Source organism: Semicossyphus pulcher, unplaced genomic scaffold (genome assembly GCF_022749685.1).
Source record: "Semicossyphus pulcher isolate SPU_LCO1_2020_fin unplaced genomic scaffold, fSemPul1.0.p SCAF_22, whole genome shotgun sequence".
Taxonomy (NCBI): domain Eukaryota; kingdom Metazoa; phylum Chordata; class Actinopteri; order Labriformes; family Labridae; genus Semicossyphus; species Semicossyphus pulcher.
The window spans coordinates 3,811,221-3,829,737 of NW_027211696.1; the positions used below are offsets into that span (position 1 = coordinate 3,811,221).

Genomic DNA, 18,517 nt, shown 5'->3' on the forward strand with positions numbered 1-18,517 from the left:
ACAACACACAAGCCATAGATAGTAGACAGTAGCTCAGTCTGTAGGGATTTGGTTAGGAGGTTAGGAGGGAGGGTGGCCGGTTTAAGTCCCGGTACAGACCAACCATGGAATGGGGCGAGGTGCCCTTGAGCAAGGCACCAAATCCCCAAACTGCTCAGGGTGCATGTCCATGTGCAGCCCACTTACTCTGACATCTCTCCATTAATGCATGTCCTGGTGCGGTTTGTGCATGTGTGTATTTCAGGCCTATGTGTGTGTAGCATGTTTGTACCAATGACTATATAGATCGGCGGGTGGAGCCGCAGTAGCCACTTCCGCTAACCATAACACACACTTAACTTAGTGAAAAAAACAGCAAAGATCCCACACGCCATCATATTTAACAGCAGAACAGCTTCTTGTGTTGGTCTGAAGGAGACGTTCACAGATATGGAAACTTCAATGACTGTAGAGATTGTTTTAGTTACGTCTCCTCTCGCTGTTCGTCCTTTACTCAGCTAATCAGGATAAAATCGCCTGCAGGAGCCGTAACAAGAGATGTCAATCATCCTTTTGACAGTATCACATAATTAATTGAAACTAGCTTCTTGATTTAGCTGCTCTGCTGAAGCCCATTAACCAGCATGCAAATATCACTGCAGTTGAGTTTAATGCTGTTGTAGTTGTTATTCTTCAGTAATGCTGCTAACCACACACCGTCTAGTCCTGACTTGTTTAGGGCAGGGGTCAGTACGAGAGCCAAACCTGGTGACTGTGCCAAAGGCCTTTCATTCTTCCCTTTAATAATAAAAACATGTTAACATAATTTTCTTAATGTGATAGCAGTTGTACTTCGAACCTCTATTCTGATTTCTGTAACCTTTAGGCTACTGTGTTTTTGTCGCAGCCAACCGCATGATTTAGTTGGTCTCATTTACATATTTTCCTGTTCCTGTTTGTCGGGCGGTGGCATGCCAAGCCAGCATTTAAAGTAAAAAGTAACAGAGCTTTAGGGTGAGAAAAAAATACAAGTTTAATGTGGACAATGAAAAATATTTTTTTGATTGTAACTGCCTTCATGGAGCCAGAACATCTCAGAGAATAGCTCTCAGAACAATCTGTAGTAAGTGCTCCTCTTTCTCCTTGAGCCTATGTGTTCTTTACAACCGTCTTTAATATGAGTACAAACAGATATAAAATGTCTTTGCATTAACAAAACACAAAGCAGCAATGTTTTATGAAATCGCATAAACTCTGCCCTATTGTTCCGCAGACTCGCTCACCCACACAATGCCTCACCGTCTCAACCCTCCTGTTTCAAACGCTACACTGATCGCTGATTCATCTGCAATCCAGCAACGCTTCGTATCTGCGCCCACATTAATCAATGTCTCACACATGAAGCTCGTTTTTTTCTCCACGGGTTGGACGTTTAGCTTTGTGGCAGAAAAGCAGACAGCAGTTGTTGGCTTTGGACAAAGGAACTAATCCTTTGTCCACAGCTACACGTTGACATTAAAAAACATAATTTAATCAGAGAAGGTAATTTTCTATGTCTTCTGCAACATGCATGCTATTTGAATACTATACAGTATATAAGCAATACAATTTCAAATCATAACTCTTTTCCTTCAAGAGTTGGGGCTCCTTGTGGAGTCAAGGCCTCACTGTGTTAAAGGACTGCAGGGACCAGAACTCAGGATTACCTCAGATCCAGACTGTGCACTGCACACTGGGTCAGTCTCGCACTATAATACGCACTCCATATATGAGACAGCGAGAGGCCGAATGTGCGTGCAGCATGTGTTGTGTCCTCAGTGAATTATTGTTTTAATGTGGATATAAATAAAAGATGAATGTGTGTTTGTGTAATGTGTATGCATGAGTTCCCGAGTACGTGTGTGTTTGGACACTTGTATAAACAAGCCGCATCTCGCAGAAGAAGGAACTGTTCTCTAGTGAAATGTTTTTTCCATGCTGGTGTTGGTAGAGTTATGTCTTTCAGTATAGTACAGATTTTTTTCTCCATGCATTATTTCAAGTTAATTTAGTGTTCAAATTGATTGGACAAGAGCAGTTGTCCTGGGGCACAGATTTCCTCTTTCAATTTGGAATTATCTTGGAATTTCTTATCAAGTCTGCAAAAAAACAAAACACAAAACATGTCTTTGTGTTACATTTAAAGGAGAAGTTCTGTATTTTTAAACCTGGGCCCTATTTGTACAAATTTGTGTGTCGACTCATGGGAACAAAAAGATTTGGAATCGGTCAAGTAGCTGGCCTCAACCAGAGCCGTGATACGAACTAAGGCAAATGCGCCCGATCAAAGTACGTCCATTAAAAGTGCTTGTTTTTGCCACTGACAGGCTCAGGTTGTTACTCCAGGTGTCCGACGACATTACAGAAATGATCCCTAAAAGGTCGTCCTTTCTTTTATAAGAGTCATATCCTTTTTGTGTAACCAGAAACAGAAGTCTGGCTCACCAATTTCCCGAGATTTCTGTTTCTGGTTACACTAAAAGGATCTTACTCTTTAAAAAAAGGGACCGTCTTTGTAGGGATCATTTCAGTAATGTTGTCGGACACCAAAGTGTCAGTGGCAAAAACAAGCACTTTTAGCGGACATACTTTGATCGGGCGCATTTGCCCCTGGATTATGTTGCAGTCATTGCGGCTGTATCGTGGATACAGCGGTGGATACGGCGAAGGCTACCTACTGGACAGATTCCAAAAGTTTCTGTCATTTCTACCTAAAAATACCGAACTTCTCCTTTAAAGTTAAATTAAAGGTGTGACAGCCAAAAAAAACCCACCCACCTGCTGCTCAATTAAAAAACCCTCAAATGTTGTCCAAAAAAAAGTGTCGTTAAGTTCATAGTAAAACATTTATTCAGGAGGTCAGTCAGGAACTTGTAATCAGAAAATGTAAAGTGTAAGAAATGTATGTATATGTTTATTTTTGTGTAATACATGCACATATTGATGTGCAGGTGCAGATATGCATAAACTGTAAAACTGTAGAGCAGCTCTTGGGAGGGAAAATAAGGTCCTCTGTCATTAGGTGTGCTCACTTTGCTTCGTGTACTTTCAAAAGTGTTATAGGTGACGGCTCAACTTGTGGGCTCCTTGTAGGCTTCAAACCACATTTTAATTAGGTTTCCTTAAAAAGGATTGTTCGTCCTTGTAGCAATGGTGTTAACATACTCTTGCCAACTGTCAAAGTTGGGCCCAGGTAATTGGAGTGTAGAGACCGGTGATATCATGACACTATTTTTGCTGAAAACTAAACTGAGAAAGCGTTTTTTGGTGAAATAACCTTTGGGTTTTTGGTAAGTAAAAAATTCTACTGATACCCTTTTCAGAATAGGCACTTGTAAAGCGTTGTTTACAAATGGTTGTAGCTTCACATTTTACACATCATTCCTTTTGAAATTTGTAGATACATTTGTCAGTGGTCTCAGGCAAGAATTATCTCCTGTTTAGAAGTTGGTTAAAAATGGGCCCCCTGTCACTTACTGGCAACATTACTGCGTACACCAACAAATATGAAACAAGGATAACTCGGTATGTACAGTAAATCTCTCAGAGCTGACAGATTGCTATGATCCTATGGTACATGTATCACCCAGGGAAGTCAAGGTTTCCAGAACATGAAAAGAGAAAGACAAGAGCACACACATGCATCAACACGTTTGATAAAAAAGAATCCCATAAGACGGAGGGCTGAATCTGCCAGTGTTGAAAGCAGAGGAAATATTAACTGATGTTTCAGATGATGCTACAAACAGACGGGTTTGATTTAGGAGGTTATCTAATTGTACCACAGTGAAGTGCATCAGTGCAGCCCTGTCTCCCAGGAAGTATACAGAGAATGATAAATGGTAGCTTATTGACACTGATGAAAGGTGTTGTTCTGATTGATCAAACGCTGCACAGCTGCCAGAAATTATAGAGCCAAAGGAGGGAAGATAACAGGGGTGTGTCATTCTGCAGAGCACTGGAGGGACTCTGAACCACTAATGAGATTGTACGCAAAGACTGTATAAGTTGATGAAGGAGTAATCTGGAAAAAAACTGATAAGGCGAGAAGATGTAAAGTCCCCGAGGACTAACTCAACAATTTCTCTCAGATAAAATATTGGTGCTCACATCTAGAAGGTTCCTGGTTCAAATCCTTTGACCGCAGAGGGCCTGTCTGTGTGGAGTTTGCATGTTCTCCTCGTGCAGGCAAGGGTTCTCTCTGGGTGCTCAATCTTCCTCCCACAGTCCAAAGACACGTCGTTAGGTTCACTGGTGACTCTAAAAATGTCTGTGAATGTGAGTATGAATGTGTCTATGTGTAAGCCCTGTGATTGACTGGTGACCAGTCCAGTCCAGTCCAGTGCCGAGCCCCCCTGTGACCCTGAACAGGATAAACAGTGTAGATAATGGAGAGATGAATGGATGGATGAAATATTCATCGCAGAATAAGCAGCAATCAAAGTTAAAGTTTGGAAGATGTAAGGTAGAACTCAAAAACTAGCCAACACTTCATTAGGTCAGTGTGGGGGTCGAGCTGAGCTATGTGACTGAACTAAAATTCACCTGTTTGTTATGGTAGGACTCCATGGTTGATAGTAAAAAGCTGATTAAAAAAATTGTTACCGGGGCATTATTCTAATTATAATTAGCATTAGCACTTCTATTGTATAATATTGAATAATATAGGTTTACATACATAAAGTATTAGGCTAACATTAGTCCTTGCCCAAAGCCAGTGACATCTTACACAGTACACTTACAAATTTGGCAGAGATGAAAACAATGAATCAAACACACACTGTTAAGCACTCTGTGTTCTGGAAGTGTCTATCAGCTGTCACACAGGCCTCTCAGTCCCCAAACAAACCATGAGGTCACACTTTTTTTCAGCCTTCTGTCTCTGTCGTTGTTAACCAGATTTTTTGAAAGAAACAAACAATAGATATGAGCAAACTAACCTACTGTAAAAGTTGACTTCCGGTTAGAATTAGCTAGGGAAGTAGCTAGCTAGTCAGTGTGCAGTGAGGGGACTCCTTAAAAACATAGTATTTCACCCGGATGGGCGTGGCTTTTCAGGACGTAACAGTACGTACGGCAGTGAGCTCTGTGACCGTCAGCCGTCTCAGCACTAACTGTTAGCGCAAGCTTACTTTACGTTAACAGGCGGAGCGCTTGATAGCTATATAGATAGATATTAAGAATGAAATTACCTGAGTCTGTTGTTATGTGGGTTAAATGCTATAACCCCAACGTCAGCAGTTTGTAAACAAATTTAAAGTGAATTGCACCTCATATATGTACATAGTAGCTTACTGCCCTGTAAGCTCATTTGGACTGGGCATCTAATAGTATCTTAGGGACGGCTGTGGCTCAGTGGTAGAGTCTGTCGTCTTTCAATCAGGAGGTCAGAGGTTCGATCCCCAGCTCCTCAGGCTACACTTCGACAAGGACACTTCATCCAAGGACACTTCGACAAGACACAGAACCCCAAATTGCTCCCGGTGGCATAGCCAACGGGTATGAATGTGATATCTGATTGACAGTTGGGCACTTCACATAGCAGCCTCTGCCACGAGTGTATAAATGTGTGTGTGAATCGGTGAATGTGATATGTTTGAGTGCTTTGAGTGGTCGCAAAGATTAGAAAAGCGCTATATAAGTACAGTCCATTTAATAATGGAAGATACTACACTGATATCAGAGTGCAGACAGACCCCCATCTGACTATATTTTTGTTGTTGGACTTAGCCTAAGTTATCTAAATGTCAATATATTTAAGCACTATTTAGTTATATTATATTAACAAAATATATTTTCCAGTATAACGTTATGGTCAATTTGAGAATTTGTCAACAGTCAGGTAGAAGTCTTTTGAAAATCAGCAGGACGTCTAGTCACGGTAGTAGCCGTGCCAGCAGCTCAATGAGCTAGAATCTAATTCTACCTTCGTAAATCAGTGATCACAAAAAAAATAAAAAATCATCTCGGTTTGAAGTTACAATTAGGCATGAGGTCTCCTGTTTGTTTAATCTTGGAGTTAAGGCCAATAGTAGGTTAATAAACGGGCTACGGTTTTGCTAGCTGAGTGCGAGCCGACGAGAATGTGCATCAGGCATACAACACTCGCAGGACTTAAGGCACCACCACACTCGCAGGACTTAAGGCACCACCACCGGGGGAAATACCGTGTTTTTAGGAAGTCCCGAGCAATGAGCAGCTAAAACAGTTTTTTGTTTTTTGAAAGATAGCAGTGTTCTCTCAGCTCACATTAAAGGATCACAGATCTGCGCTGGGCACAAACACTGCTAGAAAAACAAAGATAACTAACTAAATTGAAGAAATGGACCATAAAGGTTGTGACATTATAGACGCTCAAATTGGGAACAAATTACTTTGGTACAGCAGTATTGTCCCCCATTTACTGCATACCTGCCCCAATTCATCATCAAAAATCTGATAAATGGTTGAAAGGAGAGAGAGCTGGTCCAGACTCCAAACCAACATCGCTCATTCTGGTATGGCGCCTGTCCAGTTGTTGTGCTTAGCTGACTTAGCCAGCTGCTGGGGTTAGCATTTTTTATTTTTTTTAATGTGCTGACATGAAAGCGGTATCAATATTCTCAACTGGCTCTTTGCAAGAAAACAAATAAAGTTACCAAAATTCCAAAGTTTTTCTTTGACACCAAACGTTTGCTTGGAAATGGCCTTAGAACAATTTTTATTGTGCCCCAATTCCTGACTCCCAGATGAGGAGTTATGAATTATGACGACCACAAATAAGTGGGGGACATTGGGGAAATGTTAATTGATTGTTCGGACACTATTGGTAAAAACATTATTAATACATTAATACTCTCTTAATCCCAGTCAGTGTTGTCTTTTTCATGATTTCACCAGGAACCCAACCCTTTCCTAACCCTTAACTGTAATCTGAACTTTGAACTATTGCTTCAAGCAAATACGACTTGCACACATACGACGTGAATGAGTCCTGTACTTTGATTGACAAGTTGACAAACAGTTTTACTTTGTCAGACTTCAGACAAAACTGCACTTGACTTCCTAAATGCTTTTTTACTTATTGTTGTAGGAAAATATTTCTTTGTTTTCATTTTGGGAAGTCTGATCATTTAAAGCTAAATGCTAATGCTCCAGGACTGGGCAGGTCATTTTAGCAGCATGGAGGCTAAGTGGTCGAGATCCCCTGGGCCTGAGTGTGGACATGAGGTCAAGCCCACGCGTCAGCCAGAATTTGCCCTGCTGAAAGCCATCGAATAGCAGCTTGAGAGCTGCTGGACTGCAGCTGAGCCGGTCTCTGGCTTGACTGCAGGGGGGAAACACAAAGGAAGGAGGAGTTTTTTTTATAAGTGGAACTTTATTTGGTTAGTTATCGTTTAAGTGTGGCACTAAGTCCTCTGAACACACACAAGGATTGCACAATGATGGGTGGTGTATTGATCATTATTGAACACTGTATCATACTTCCTAATACCAAACATAGAGGTTAAATGTGCTCAAGTTTGTTTGATTAAGTCTTAAAACCAATCTTTCATTACAGAATAATTCCAAATAACATTTTTATGTGCAGCCATACTTTTTTTTGCCGTATATTTCATCTGATGAAGATTTGATTTTCAGGATCGTTGCATTTTAATTTCTGTGATTATTTATGCAAATCACCAAACTAAGCTCTCATTCACTTACACAGTCGATTTGTTGCTGGTTGTGTAATAACTTGTTGCATCATGAGATCAGATACTAATTATATACATATATAGTGCAAACTGAAAGACATGGCTCAAGTTTGCCCCACACCAATCATTAAACCCATCGCCTATCGTCTGACAGCGATAAAGCCTCTGGGAGCAAACTCTTCGAGCAGGTAGCCAGCGTTAGCAATAAAGCACTTCCAGCCAAGACTTCCTTTTCCTTTTCTGGCCTACTTCAGCAAACGAACCCGAAAAAGAAACAGTTAAGTTTGCCGAAAATACAACATCATAATGCAGATTAGTAAAAAGTGAAAATGAGAGCTTTGTCAGGTCTGTCATCGAGAGAATACTACTTTTAAAATCTTTGTTCAACAGAGATCATTTCTGATGCATTTAAGGAAGTTATGGAATTCTAAACGCTGACTGGCTTTTGTGTCCCAGCATCAAAGGAATATGTCGCTCAATTTGAAATTTGTGCTCTAGAACGGATTATTAGGCGAACGTGCATGCAGATGTCTGTTTATAGAGAATAATAGAAGCTAAGCTGTGGGGTGCAGGTTTAGCTCAGTTGGTAAAGCAGGTTGGTGCATGTCATCCCCCACATTTCCTGTCTCACTTCAGCTTTGCAGTTTCAATTTTGGCAGCTGTTTCAGATTTAGTCTCAGTCTTAGTTTTCAGATGAAAATTCTTATTAGTTTTAGTCATTTTTACCTTTTATAGTTTAAGTATAGTTTTAGTCAACGAAAACTCTAAACATTTTCGTCCAGTTTTAGCCCAAAAAAAGTCATCACATTTTAATCATCGTTTTATTATCACAGATCTATTTTTAGCTCTTCATCGTCTCATCTTTGTCATGGAAGAAAAGATTGTTCATGAACATTTTCTGTCATTATTTTTGTTAATGAAGTTAGCACTGTCGAATAAAGGCAAAAGCCAAAAAACTAATCTTTAAAAAAAGAAGCTAATTTGTCGTCAGATGACGGCCGATCGGAGCCGGGATTGTCATTCAGGTGGATGACGTTCCGCCTGCTTTTGCTCTCCACACTGACTGTTTTTCCTGCATACACTAAAGCCTGGTGATATGTGATTGTACTACTTGGACTACAGACGCACTATATCCAGTCCCGCACCTACTAGATAGATAGAGATAGAGATAGAGATCAGGCTCACACTTTTATATATGTATTTATCCTTGTATAAAATCGGACTTTTTTGGGATGTATGTTTGGTTATTTTGTTTAGTTTAATGGCATTCAAAATACTTTTATTTCTCTGCTGTCCTCTCTGCTTCTTCTCAGCTTCCAAAGTAATTAGTTGTTTTGTGGCTTGAAGCAGCGGCTGAACTTTACACTTTGCCATTCAAGATGTTCTTTCGTTCTGCTTCATAACTCTGGCACAGGAAAACGAAAGACTCCACATCGTTACTTTATGCAAAACACATCAGAAAAATTAGCTGCAACTGTTGAGGCAAACTTACCACTGTAGCATCAAAGTCTTTAAAAAAGGGCTCTCATGTGGGACGCAGGGCAGTAATACAGATGTTAGATATCATTGTGCATCATGCTGTGTGTGTGAGTGTGTTTGTGCTTAACTGTGCATCCTAATGAGCCATTAGAGAAGAGTCTGTCATCTTCAGATGTAGAATGATTTGTTGTACAGGCCTGATTCAGTGTTTTTCTCCCATTCTGCACTCATTTATTTCTCTTATCTTTATTTTCGGGAGGAGAACAGCACCATTATTTTTTGCTTGATTAAGCTTGAAATGCATGTAAATTATTTAAGCTTTCCTTTCTCTTCCTCCTTTGTTCTTGCAATCGCGATTTAATCTCGGAGCTGTCGCTCTCCATCGTCTGTGAGAGTGAAAGTGTGGTTAATTTTATTGTTCTCTTTATCTCGTGATGATTTTTTTGTGTCTCTGTTTGAACTCGGATGACTTGTGCGCAGCCTTTTTAAAGTACATCCAATCTCACCTAAATACAGTGACACCCCTGTATATAATTTAGCAGTGTTCAGCATGTTACTGAGCTCTTTGGCAGGTTTTACAGCTTTTTTTCCCCCTGTGAGCTACGGTGTCAGGGTTTAAATTAGTTGCTGGCTCCACAAAAAAAGTTTGATGTAGTGAGTTTATGAGTTGTGTGTGAAAAAAAGTGGAGTTGCGGTTTTGTAGACAGCCCAGATGTAATCCATCACTTCAACACTTTGCTTACAGAGAAGAACTCACACCTCCCCTTGTCCGTGTGGATGCAGTCACGTTCACACAACGTGTGCACAAATGCATACACATGTTTTGATTTAACAATTATTTTTGGATTATTAACAGTTTAAAGTTTCTTTTGCATTGTTCCGGCAATTGTTTTTAATCTGTTCATGATGACATCACTTCAAAAAAGTGTGACAGAGCAGGAAGCATGGGCTTTCAAAAACCTTGTGATCAAGATAAATGTTATGATGAATCAATTAATTTTGAAGTGACCCTAAAGTGAGTGCACCCAATCTTCATTATTATCCCTCATAGCACAGAAAAAAACAGAACATCAGGTAGCTACGGAAAGTCAGATAGGTCAATTTGATCCAGGAAGTCACATAGTGTGTTTCAAATGTATCCTACATACGAATTCTGTCCATACAATAAAGCTGAAACATCTAGATATTCAATTACTTGAGGCGCTGCACGGGGGTGCAGTGGTTAGCACTGTCAAATCTAGGAGGTTCCTGGTTAAAATCCCCCTGGGTTGAATCTCGCTTCGGGCGTAGGGGGGCCTTTTGTGTGGAGTTTGCATGTTCTCCCAGTCCAAACACATGCTCGTTAATTGGTGACTTATAAAAATTGCCCTTAAAAAAAGATTGTCTGTCTTGACTTACGATCAGTCAATCACCTCTCGCCCAATGACAGCTGGGATAGGCTCCAGCCCCCATCGCGACCCTGAACAGGATAAGCGGTATAGATAATGGATGGATCAAGCAGTTGATTGACAGAAACATCTGCAACTATTTTGATAATCAATTTATACATTTCTAACCTCTCTGATGGTTTTGGCATCTCCAGTGAGACAAAAACCCACTGCTTCCACTCAGTGCATTAAACTGAATATAATTGGGTGTTGGACTTGGATCACACAATGATTTTATACCTTATCTTTGGCTCTAGGGGATGATCTGGTCATTCTCTTTACAGTTTTTTGATGATTTATAGAATATAAAAACTAATTGACTAATCAAAAATAATGAGCAGATAAATCTTTGATTTAGTCGTTAGTTGCAGAGACTTTAGAATATTAAAGCTGCTGTGAGGAACTTTGGTTTGTTGATTTTGGCGCCCCCTGTGGACAAAGCCGTACCTTTATCTCTTTGCTGATCCTGTACGTGCCTAAGTTGTATTTTTTAACAAAAAATCTCATCCTGCTGTCTTTAACAGTCATATGTATTACTCACTTTAAATTTGTACCCTGGCTTCGTCTGGCACCTACCCCCCACCAGCAGTTTCAGGCAATAAAAATTACTATATAGAAATAATCAATCTTGTTGCTGATGGTCTGGTTTGCTTTTGTAGCTCTTATAGAGTAATCAGAATTAATTTCAGTCTGTTTCATAACCAGTGAAAAACTCCTCACAGGAGCTTTAAACACAAAAGTGTTTCTCCAAGGTTTTAAAACGTATTTGTTTCCAGTATTTTCTGGAGCTCTCTCACCATCATTCACACTTTTATGAAACTTTTCTTCAGCTATGAGCAGCACTTTCCTTTCTGCACAGCACAAACATTTCCAAGACTTTATGCTTAAAAATGCTTACAATGATCACAGATTTGGGACATGACAACGGTCTCTGAATTGTGATGGATGTTTACTACAGACCACTTATTCAGAAGATAACCATTTATTTTATTGTTCCATTTACAGTAGGTTACGATCGCATGGGAGTTTGGTAAAACCGATTCAATTATCTGACTTCTGCTGTTTCTTAGCCCATCTTTTGCAACATTGGTGAGTGCTTCCACTGATTCCACTTTAAAAGACCAACGACAGAAAACGTAATTGGAAAACTTTTGGAAAAAAGCGCCATCACATTCCTTTTTGATTCATAGAGTCAATTTCACTTCCCCGCTTCCTTTTAGACTCTTTAACCAGCACGCTCGCCCCAGGCTTTACAGTAAAAGTTAAAGAAACTCGTTCAGGAAATTGTTGTTGTTTCTCATCATGCCTGTTGTTGCTAAGGGTCAATTTAATTTCCCTGCAAACCTTTTCCCAGCCCTCTGCAGGGATGGCAATCCCAAGGATGAGGAGGCGAATATCAGCCAGCAGAGAGCTCAAGCGAAGAGTTAATGGGATTTTGCCAGCGTTGTCTTTACAGAAGGGTTGCCTTGCAATCGATCTGTGTCACTCACCTCTGATGAGCGCTGATCAAAAACCTATTTAAAATCTGCCATCTCTTATTGGCTGTTAGATCATGAGGGGAGAGGAGGCGGCTTTGGTTGAGCTGAGATGGATGAAGGCGAGAGAGAAAAGAGGAAAACAGCAGACCAAGGGAAATCTCAGGGGACAAAAGGCGAGAGGAAAAGATCGGCACTAAAGTTGCAGCTTGCACGCATCCATCAGTCAGAACAATGCAGTCAGCAGGGCTGCTTTGATTGGCAGCTGCTTCATTGGTTTATCCTTCATATACATGCTTCTCTTATTGCAGGACTATGTTTCTTTAAGCCAATTAAGTGCATCTTTGAATTCATGTCACATACATTCACATAGTTTGTATATTAATTATCACCAGAGACACAGATACGTCCCACACCTGTTTTTAATGTGCACACTCACATCCTCTCACATAACCTGAGTGTCTATGTGCATAGATACAAAGTATCCATATAGACTGTACAGAAGGTGTCAGGCCTTCTCAGCTGCTTTGGGATACTTAAAGTCCTTGAAATGCCTGGGTTGACCTTTGAACTCTGCGTCTACCGTTTCCCTTCCAGGACTGGCTGAGCAAGTTTGGCTACCTCCCGCCCCCTGACCCAGTGACTGGCCAGCTCCAGACCAAGGAGGCCCTGACCAAGGCCATCAAAGCCATGCAGAAGTTCGGAGGGCTGAAGGAGACCGGAGTCTTCGGTATGTGGGAGCGTTTGGGGAATCATGTGGGATAGTTGCTTCTTTGGCATGCTGGAGGAAAATATATATAATATGACAATTGAAGTCAATCCAATCAAGAAAACATAAAATTATAGCCTCAAGAATTTCTAAAGAGTCAAATGAGGATCTCTGAAACAACGTCTCTTCTCTCCCCTCCAGACCAAGCCACCCTAGGCTTAATGAAAACACCCAGATGTTCTCTGCCAGATGTGTCAGAGGGAGAGGGGACAGTGGGCCGCAGGAAACGAGGCCTCACTCCTCAGAACAAATGGAATAAGAGGCATCTATCCTGGAGGTAGGTAACAAGGAAATATAAATTCTACCTGACACTAGAATACTTACAGTTTTAAATTAGACTTTTAATCGGTTGCACTTTTTACTACTCATGCCAGCAGATAATAGACCATTGTCATATTATTTGGGTACTCAAGAGAGAGCTAGTCATTTTGTGTGTCACCAACAAATGTTTTAAAGTGATTCATATTGGTTGTCCTGGTATCTCTCTTAAAGTAGAGGTTTGGTATTTTTAAACCTGGGCCCTATTTGTGCAAATGTGTGTGTCGAAATGACTCACAGGAACAAAAACTTCAGAATCGGTCCAGTGGATGGCCTCCACCGTAGCCGTGATACAGACTGGGGAAAATGCACCCGATCAAAGTACGTCCTCTAAAAGTGCTTGTTTTTGCCACTGACAGGCTCAGATTGTTACTCCAGGTGTCCGACAACATTATGTTAATGATTCCTACAAAGATCGTCCTTTTTTTAAAGAGTACGATTTTTTTTTGTGTAACCAGAAACTGTGACATTTCTAAGTAAAGAAATTAAATGCATGTAAATATGCAAGGTTTACTTACTCATAGATAGTTGCCCGTTAGGTCCCTGTGGTCTTGGCCGCCTCCTCCAGTTTATGTTGGGCACATGAAAGAAAGTCTGCAGCACAGCCCTGTTGATCGGAGAGGGTGGAATCCTCCGACATGGTTGCACAGCGCTGTGTATTGTCCAAGGTATCATCCATGGAAACCCCTGGCCATCGAATTCAAATGCCTCATCTTCATCGTTGAAATCCAGTAAATAATCAGCCGTGGCTCAGTGGTGGAGGTGGTCTACTTTCAATCGGAAGGTCAGAGGTTTGATCCCCAGCCCTCTCAGGCTACATGGCGAAGTGTCCTTGGGCAAGACACTAAACCCCAAATTGCTCCCAGTGGCATAGCCAACGGGAGCAATCTATATAATTACAGTCCATTTACCAAATATATTCTTGCTGGCAGTCCTCTACGTAAACAAATCCTCTCTCCAACTCTAACTCACGTTTCCACCGTCCTGTTCAGGTAACATCTCGCCACCCGCAGGATTTCAGAGCGAGACTTTTCCTTGAGCGTGACTTCTGTTTCTGGTTACACAAACAGGATCTTACTCTTTAAAAATAGGACGATCTTTTGTAGGGATCATTTCCGTAATGTTGGACACCTGGAGTAACAATCTGAGCCTGTTAGTGGCAAAAACAAGCACTTTTAGTGGACGTACTTTGATCGGGCGCAATTGCCCTAGTCCATATCGCGGATACGGTGGAAGCTATCTGCTGGATGGATTCCAAAAGTTTTTGTTCCTATGAGGCATTTGGACACACAAATTTGTACAAATAGGGCCCAGGTTTAAAAATACCAAACTTCTACTTTAAGAACTTAGAAATTGTAGGATTAGTAGGATTAGTATGGATTATAATAAGGACAAAAATCCAGCTGAGTTTATTTCGTGTAACTTGTACATTCTGATTCTCTGAGTGTGATGTGGTTCTGTACAGATTTAGTCCAGCACATCACATCAGAGCAGTGCAGTCGGCAATAAGACACAAATCCCCCCCGCCAACTCCCAATTTGTGCATCCTCTGATAGATTAAATTAGAGGTCTCTTGCTCAAGCTGGAAATCTTTTGCTCACCAGATCAATGCTAAGGAAGGGCATTTTACAAATATGCCAAGCTGATTAGAGAGACTTTGATAAACAACAAACACATCTGTCCTCTCAGAGGATGGTAAAAAGATCCCTCGTTTAACTTGAAAAATAAAACGTTGCCTTAAGTGATTAAAAGATGCTTCGTGCCAAACTTCCGTCGCCATTGCAACAAAGTACAGAAAGTTGTTTACAGAAGTTAATTAGATCCATAATGGGACATTTAGAGTCCTGTGTAGTAGTGCTGCAATTAAAGGACTATTCAACTGTATATCCATTTTTTTGTTTATATAATGGATTCAAATGGTGGCCTAGAGCCATTGCAAATATGGAAATATGTTCAAAACAACAATATTGCTACACTGCAACATCATCACCTCCATATCTGTCAGAAGTTCCTCCAGAAGTAGCGTACTAAATGATATTGGGAAAGAGAGGACAGCTTGCTATATACTGAACACAAGGATCAATAGCAGAGAAGTGGATAATGCCGGCAGAGTGCTTTGAAAGGTTTCTGCAGATGTTTTGCATGCTTTTTTCCCCCCACAACTCGGGCTTAGTGTTGGAATCAATTTTAAGCGTAGTGGAGAAGCAGAAGAAGCATGATGCAAACTTTTCAGAGCCGCCTTTCAAGCGGTTCCTACAGCCTCTTAGTATTTGTTAAAAGCTACTTTTGAGGTGTATGAGTCCTTTCATGGTGTAGGAGGTCGTTTGTATCCCTGTTTTTTGTGAAGGAGAGCGGATGTTTTTGGAGTTTTCCCTTGGTGAAATCGATGGGCGTCCATTGCTACCTGAGAACTCATAGCATAGACATTAGAGGGAGACTCGGTCAAACACAAAGCTGCTCTGTGCTGATTCGCACAAGCTATCAGGGCTGATTCAACAATGAGCTGCCATGAGTGTGTTGGCCAGAGTGTGTGTGAGTGTGTGTGGAATATGAATAGACTTATAATTTAAGAAACGAGAGGCAACACACACACACACTGTATCCTTTATGCACAGGTGTGTAAGCATTCCCTCCCTCCTGGTGGGCTTTAACTTTCCTTTTCTCTTTGTACTGCTGCCAATCATCCAGCACGCTCCTGTCAGCCCGCTCCTCTCTGAAATAAGACAGGTTTGTCTTCAGTCCAGTGAAGCGCCTTTGTATTCACAGCACTCAGATTTGTAGAACAGTGCACTGGCTTCAGATCCGGAGAGATTTCCATACAGTGCAGATTTTCAGTAAAGCACCATAACAAAGCATTGATATTCTGCATAGATTTGGCCCCCTCTGTAATTCTCCCGGTGTGCTTCCTGCTTCCGTCTTCTTCAGCTTATGTTGTGGCACTTGAATAGCAATTCCCCCACGGCTTGGTTCAGAAGTGTATTTTTATCATCTAATATTTCATGGTATCTCTGCTTTATTAGATTATACGGACGAATAACAGGGCTGACTGAATGGAGATAATGTGCAAAACAGCTAATGAGGCAGATGCAATCTGACAGACGTATTAAATGTTGGTATTAACAGGAAGTATTTATATCACTGCAACATACATTTTACATCAATATGTCAATATTAATTATTTCAATCCAAAAGTAGGAAGGCAGTGTTAATTAGCCATTGTGTGTTGATACTTTGTAGAGCCCTTCTATAAAGAAAACGATACTACTGCAGAGGATAGCGTAATGTTAGAGGAGCAATTCTCCCCTGGAAAAAGCCACTGTCAGTCAAAGCTGGTGTTCTCTGTAATCAATAGAAGCAATAACATTTGAAATTGGTGCCATAGCTGTGAAGAAAGTTGTACAAACAGCTTGTGGTTTTGCCCTTTCTACATTCCTACAACACCCAGCATGCATTGCGCCCCTCCCTCTGAAAGGAACGGCCCAGCAAGAGACGCTGGAGTGAAATACTACCGTTTTCCAGTCAAGGACATTGATCACTCAGAGCGTTACAGAATCTGATCTACAACGAGAATATACCGGTGGATCGTCTAAAAAATCTTCGTGTCTGCAGTCTACATTTCAAACTTGACGATTTTAAACGAGACATGACATCGGAGGCGGGCGTCCTAGATTGAGGAAGTGTAGTTTAGCGAGCTCCCTGGGCTCCGCCAGATGTGGAGAAGCGGATAGCGTCCTCAAAAGGCACAGAGCGGATATGCATTTTTTATTCTACCATAATGGCATTAGCTCCTCATAATAGCACGATAGGACTGAGGTTGATCGGCAAACTGGCCCTTTAACATGTATTGAGGAAAGAACAGACATAAGACTTTGTTATTCAAATCACAAATGCTTTCGTGCTCAAGGTCCAAGGTTTTATCTGCAACTTCCATTTAGAGGCCTCACTGTGCACCTGATGCTTTTGTCATTGAGGAGACTCACGTTTGCTCTTTTTGGGGGTTTGACAGAACCTTGCTAATTGTAGCTGCTACTACACTCATGGTGCCAACTTAAACTACTGAGCAAGATGTTTCACTGACTGCGGCAAAAATATTCCAAAAAGGTAAAACTAGTCTTAAAGTAAGTCTAACATTTGGTCGTTGGCTCAGTTATAGTTGACTTATACACCAATCAGCCGTAACATTATGACCACCTGCCTATTATTGAGTAGGTCCCCCTTTTGCCGTCAAAACAGCCCTTTACCGATGAGCCATGGATTTCACTGGACCTCTGAAGGTGTGCTGAGGTGTCTGGCACCAAGACGTTAGCAGCAGATCCTTTAAGTCCTGTGAGTTGCGAGGTGGGACTTCCAGGGATCGGACTTGTTTGTCCAGCACATCCCACAGAAGCTCGATTGGATTGAGATCCGGGAAATTTAGGGACGAAGTCAACACCTTGACCTCGTCGTTGTGTTCCTCAAACCACTCCTGAACCATTTTTTGCAGTGTGGCAGGGCGCATTATCCTGCTGAAAGAGGCCACTGCCATTAGGGAATACTGTTTCCATTAAGGGGTGGACTTAGTCTCCAAAAATCTTTAGGCAGGTGGTAATGGTGTATATAAACTCTCACCAAAAAAGTGGTCACAGTGAGCGCTGGTTTAGCTCAGTGGGTAGAGCAGGTGCCCCATGTACAGAGACTACAGTCCCCAACACAGCTGTCGCAGGTTTGCCCTCGGCCCTTCGCTGCATGTCATCCCCAACTCTATCCTCCCAATATGTCCTGTCTCTCTCCAGCTGGCCGATCAATAAAGGCAGAAAAAGTGGCTGCATGACATTCAAAACAATCCACAAGTTAACTGACATAGGTGCGCTCCATTACTTTACCCACTTATGAAATCATTACTGTGGGAAACAATGAGCACTATTTCCACCAGGTTCTCAGTAGACTACTATCCTTTATGTCCAGGTGTTAACTTGAGATCAAAGCGTTTAAAGTTACTGCAAAGCATTTACAAGCTCCAATAAAACTTTGTTATTCACAGAAACAGACTTTTAGTACCTGGAGCATTTAAGATAGCGTTGTCATGGCATCCTCGATCAATCACAGGTCTGCACCCTCAATCTGCTTCGATTGCTTATTAGATTATCACATCAGCATAAAGGGAGAAGCAGGTACGCCCACTCGTTCCTGATTTAGCGGCCCTCGGTACGATTGACATAGTCCGTTTGACTGGCGCTTCACACTCTCTGCTGCCTGTTCACACACATCAATCACACCATTATGTTCTGAAAATGTGCCGAGTAGGTGGTGAGTAGTGAGTGTCAGATATTTCATGGAGGGAAAAGAGATAAGCGGCAAGGCTGGGTAGCTATTCAT

The 18,517-nt window shown here is 41.3% G+C and overlaps 1 protein-coding gene across 1 annotated transcript in view; it reads left to right on the top strand.

The window, feature by feature from the left end:
* LOC138602007 (matrix metalloproteinase-17-like) overlaps positions 1 to 18,517 on the top strand; it is a 90,846-nt gene that overhangs the window by 20,925 nt on the left and 51,404 nt on the right. Inside the window, exons 2-3 of the mRNA XM_069673368.1 lie at positions 12,673 to 12,805; positions 12,986 to 13,121. Coding sequence (XP_069529469.1) covers positions 12,673 to 12,805; positions 12,986 to 13,121 — 269 coding nt within the window. The remainder of the gene's footprint in view (positions 1 to 12,672; positions 12,806 to 12,985; positions 13,122 to 18,517) is intronic.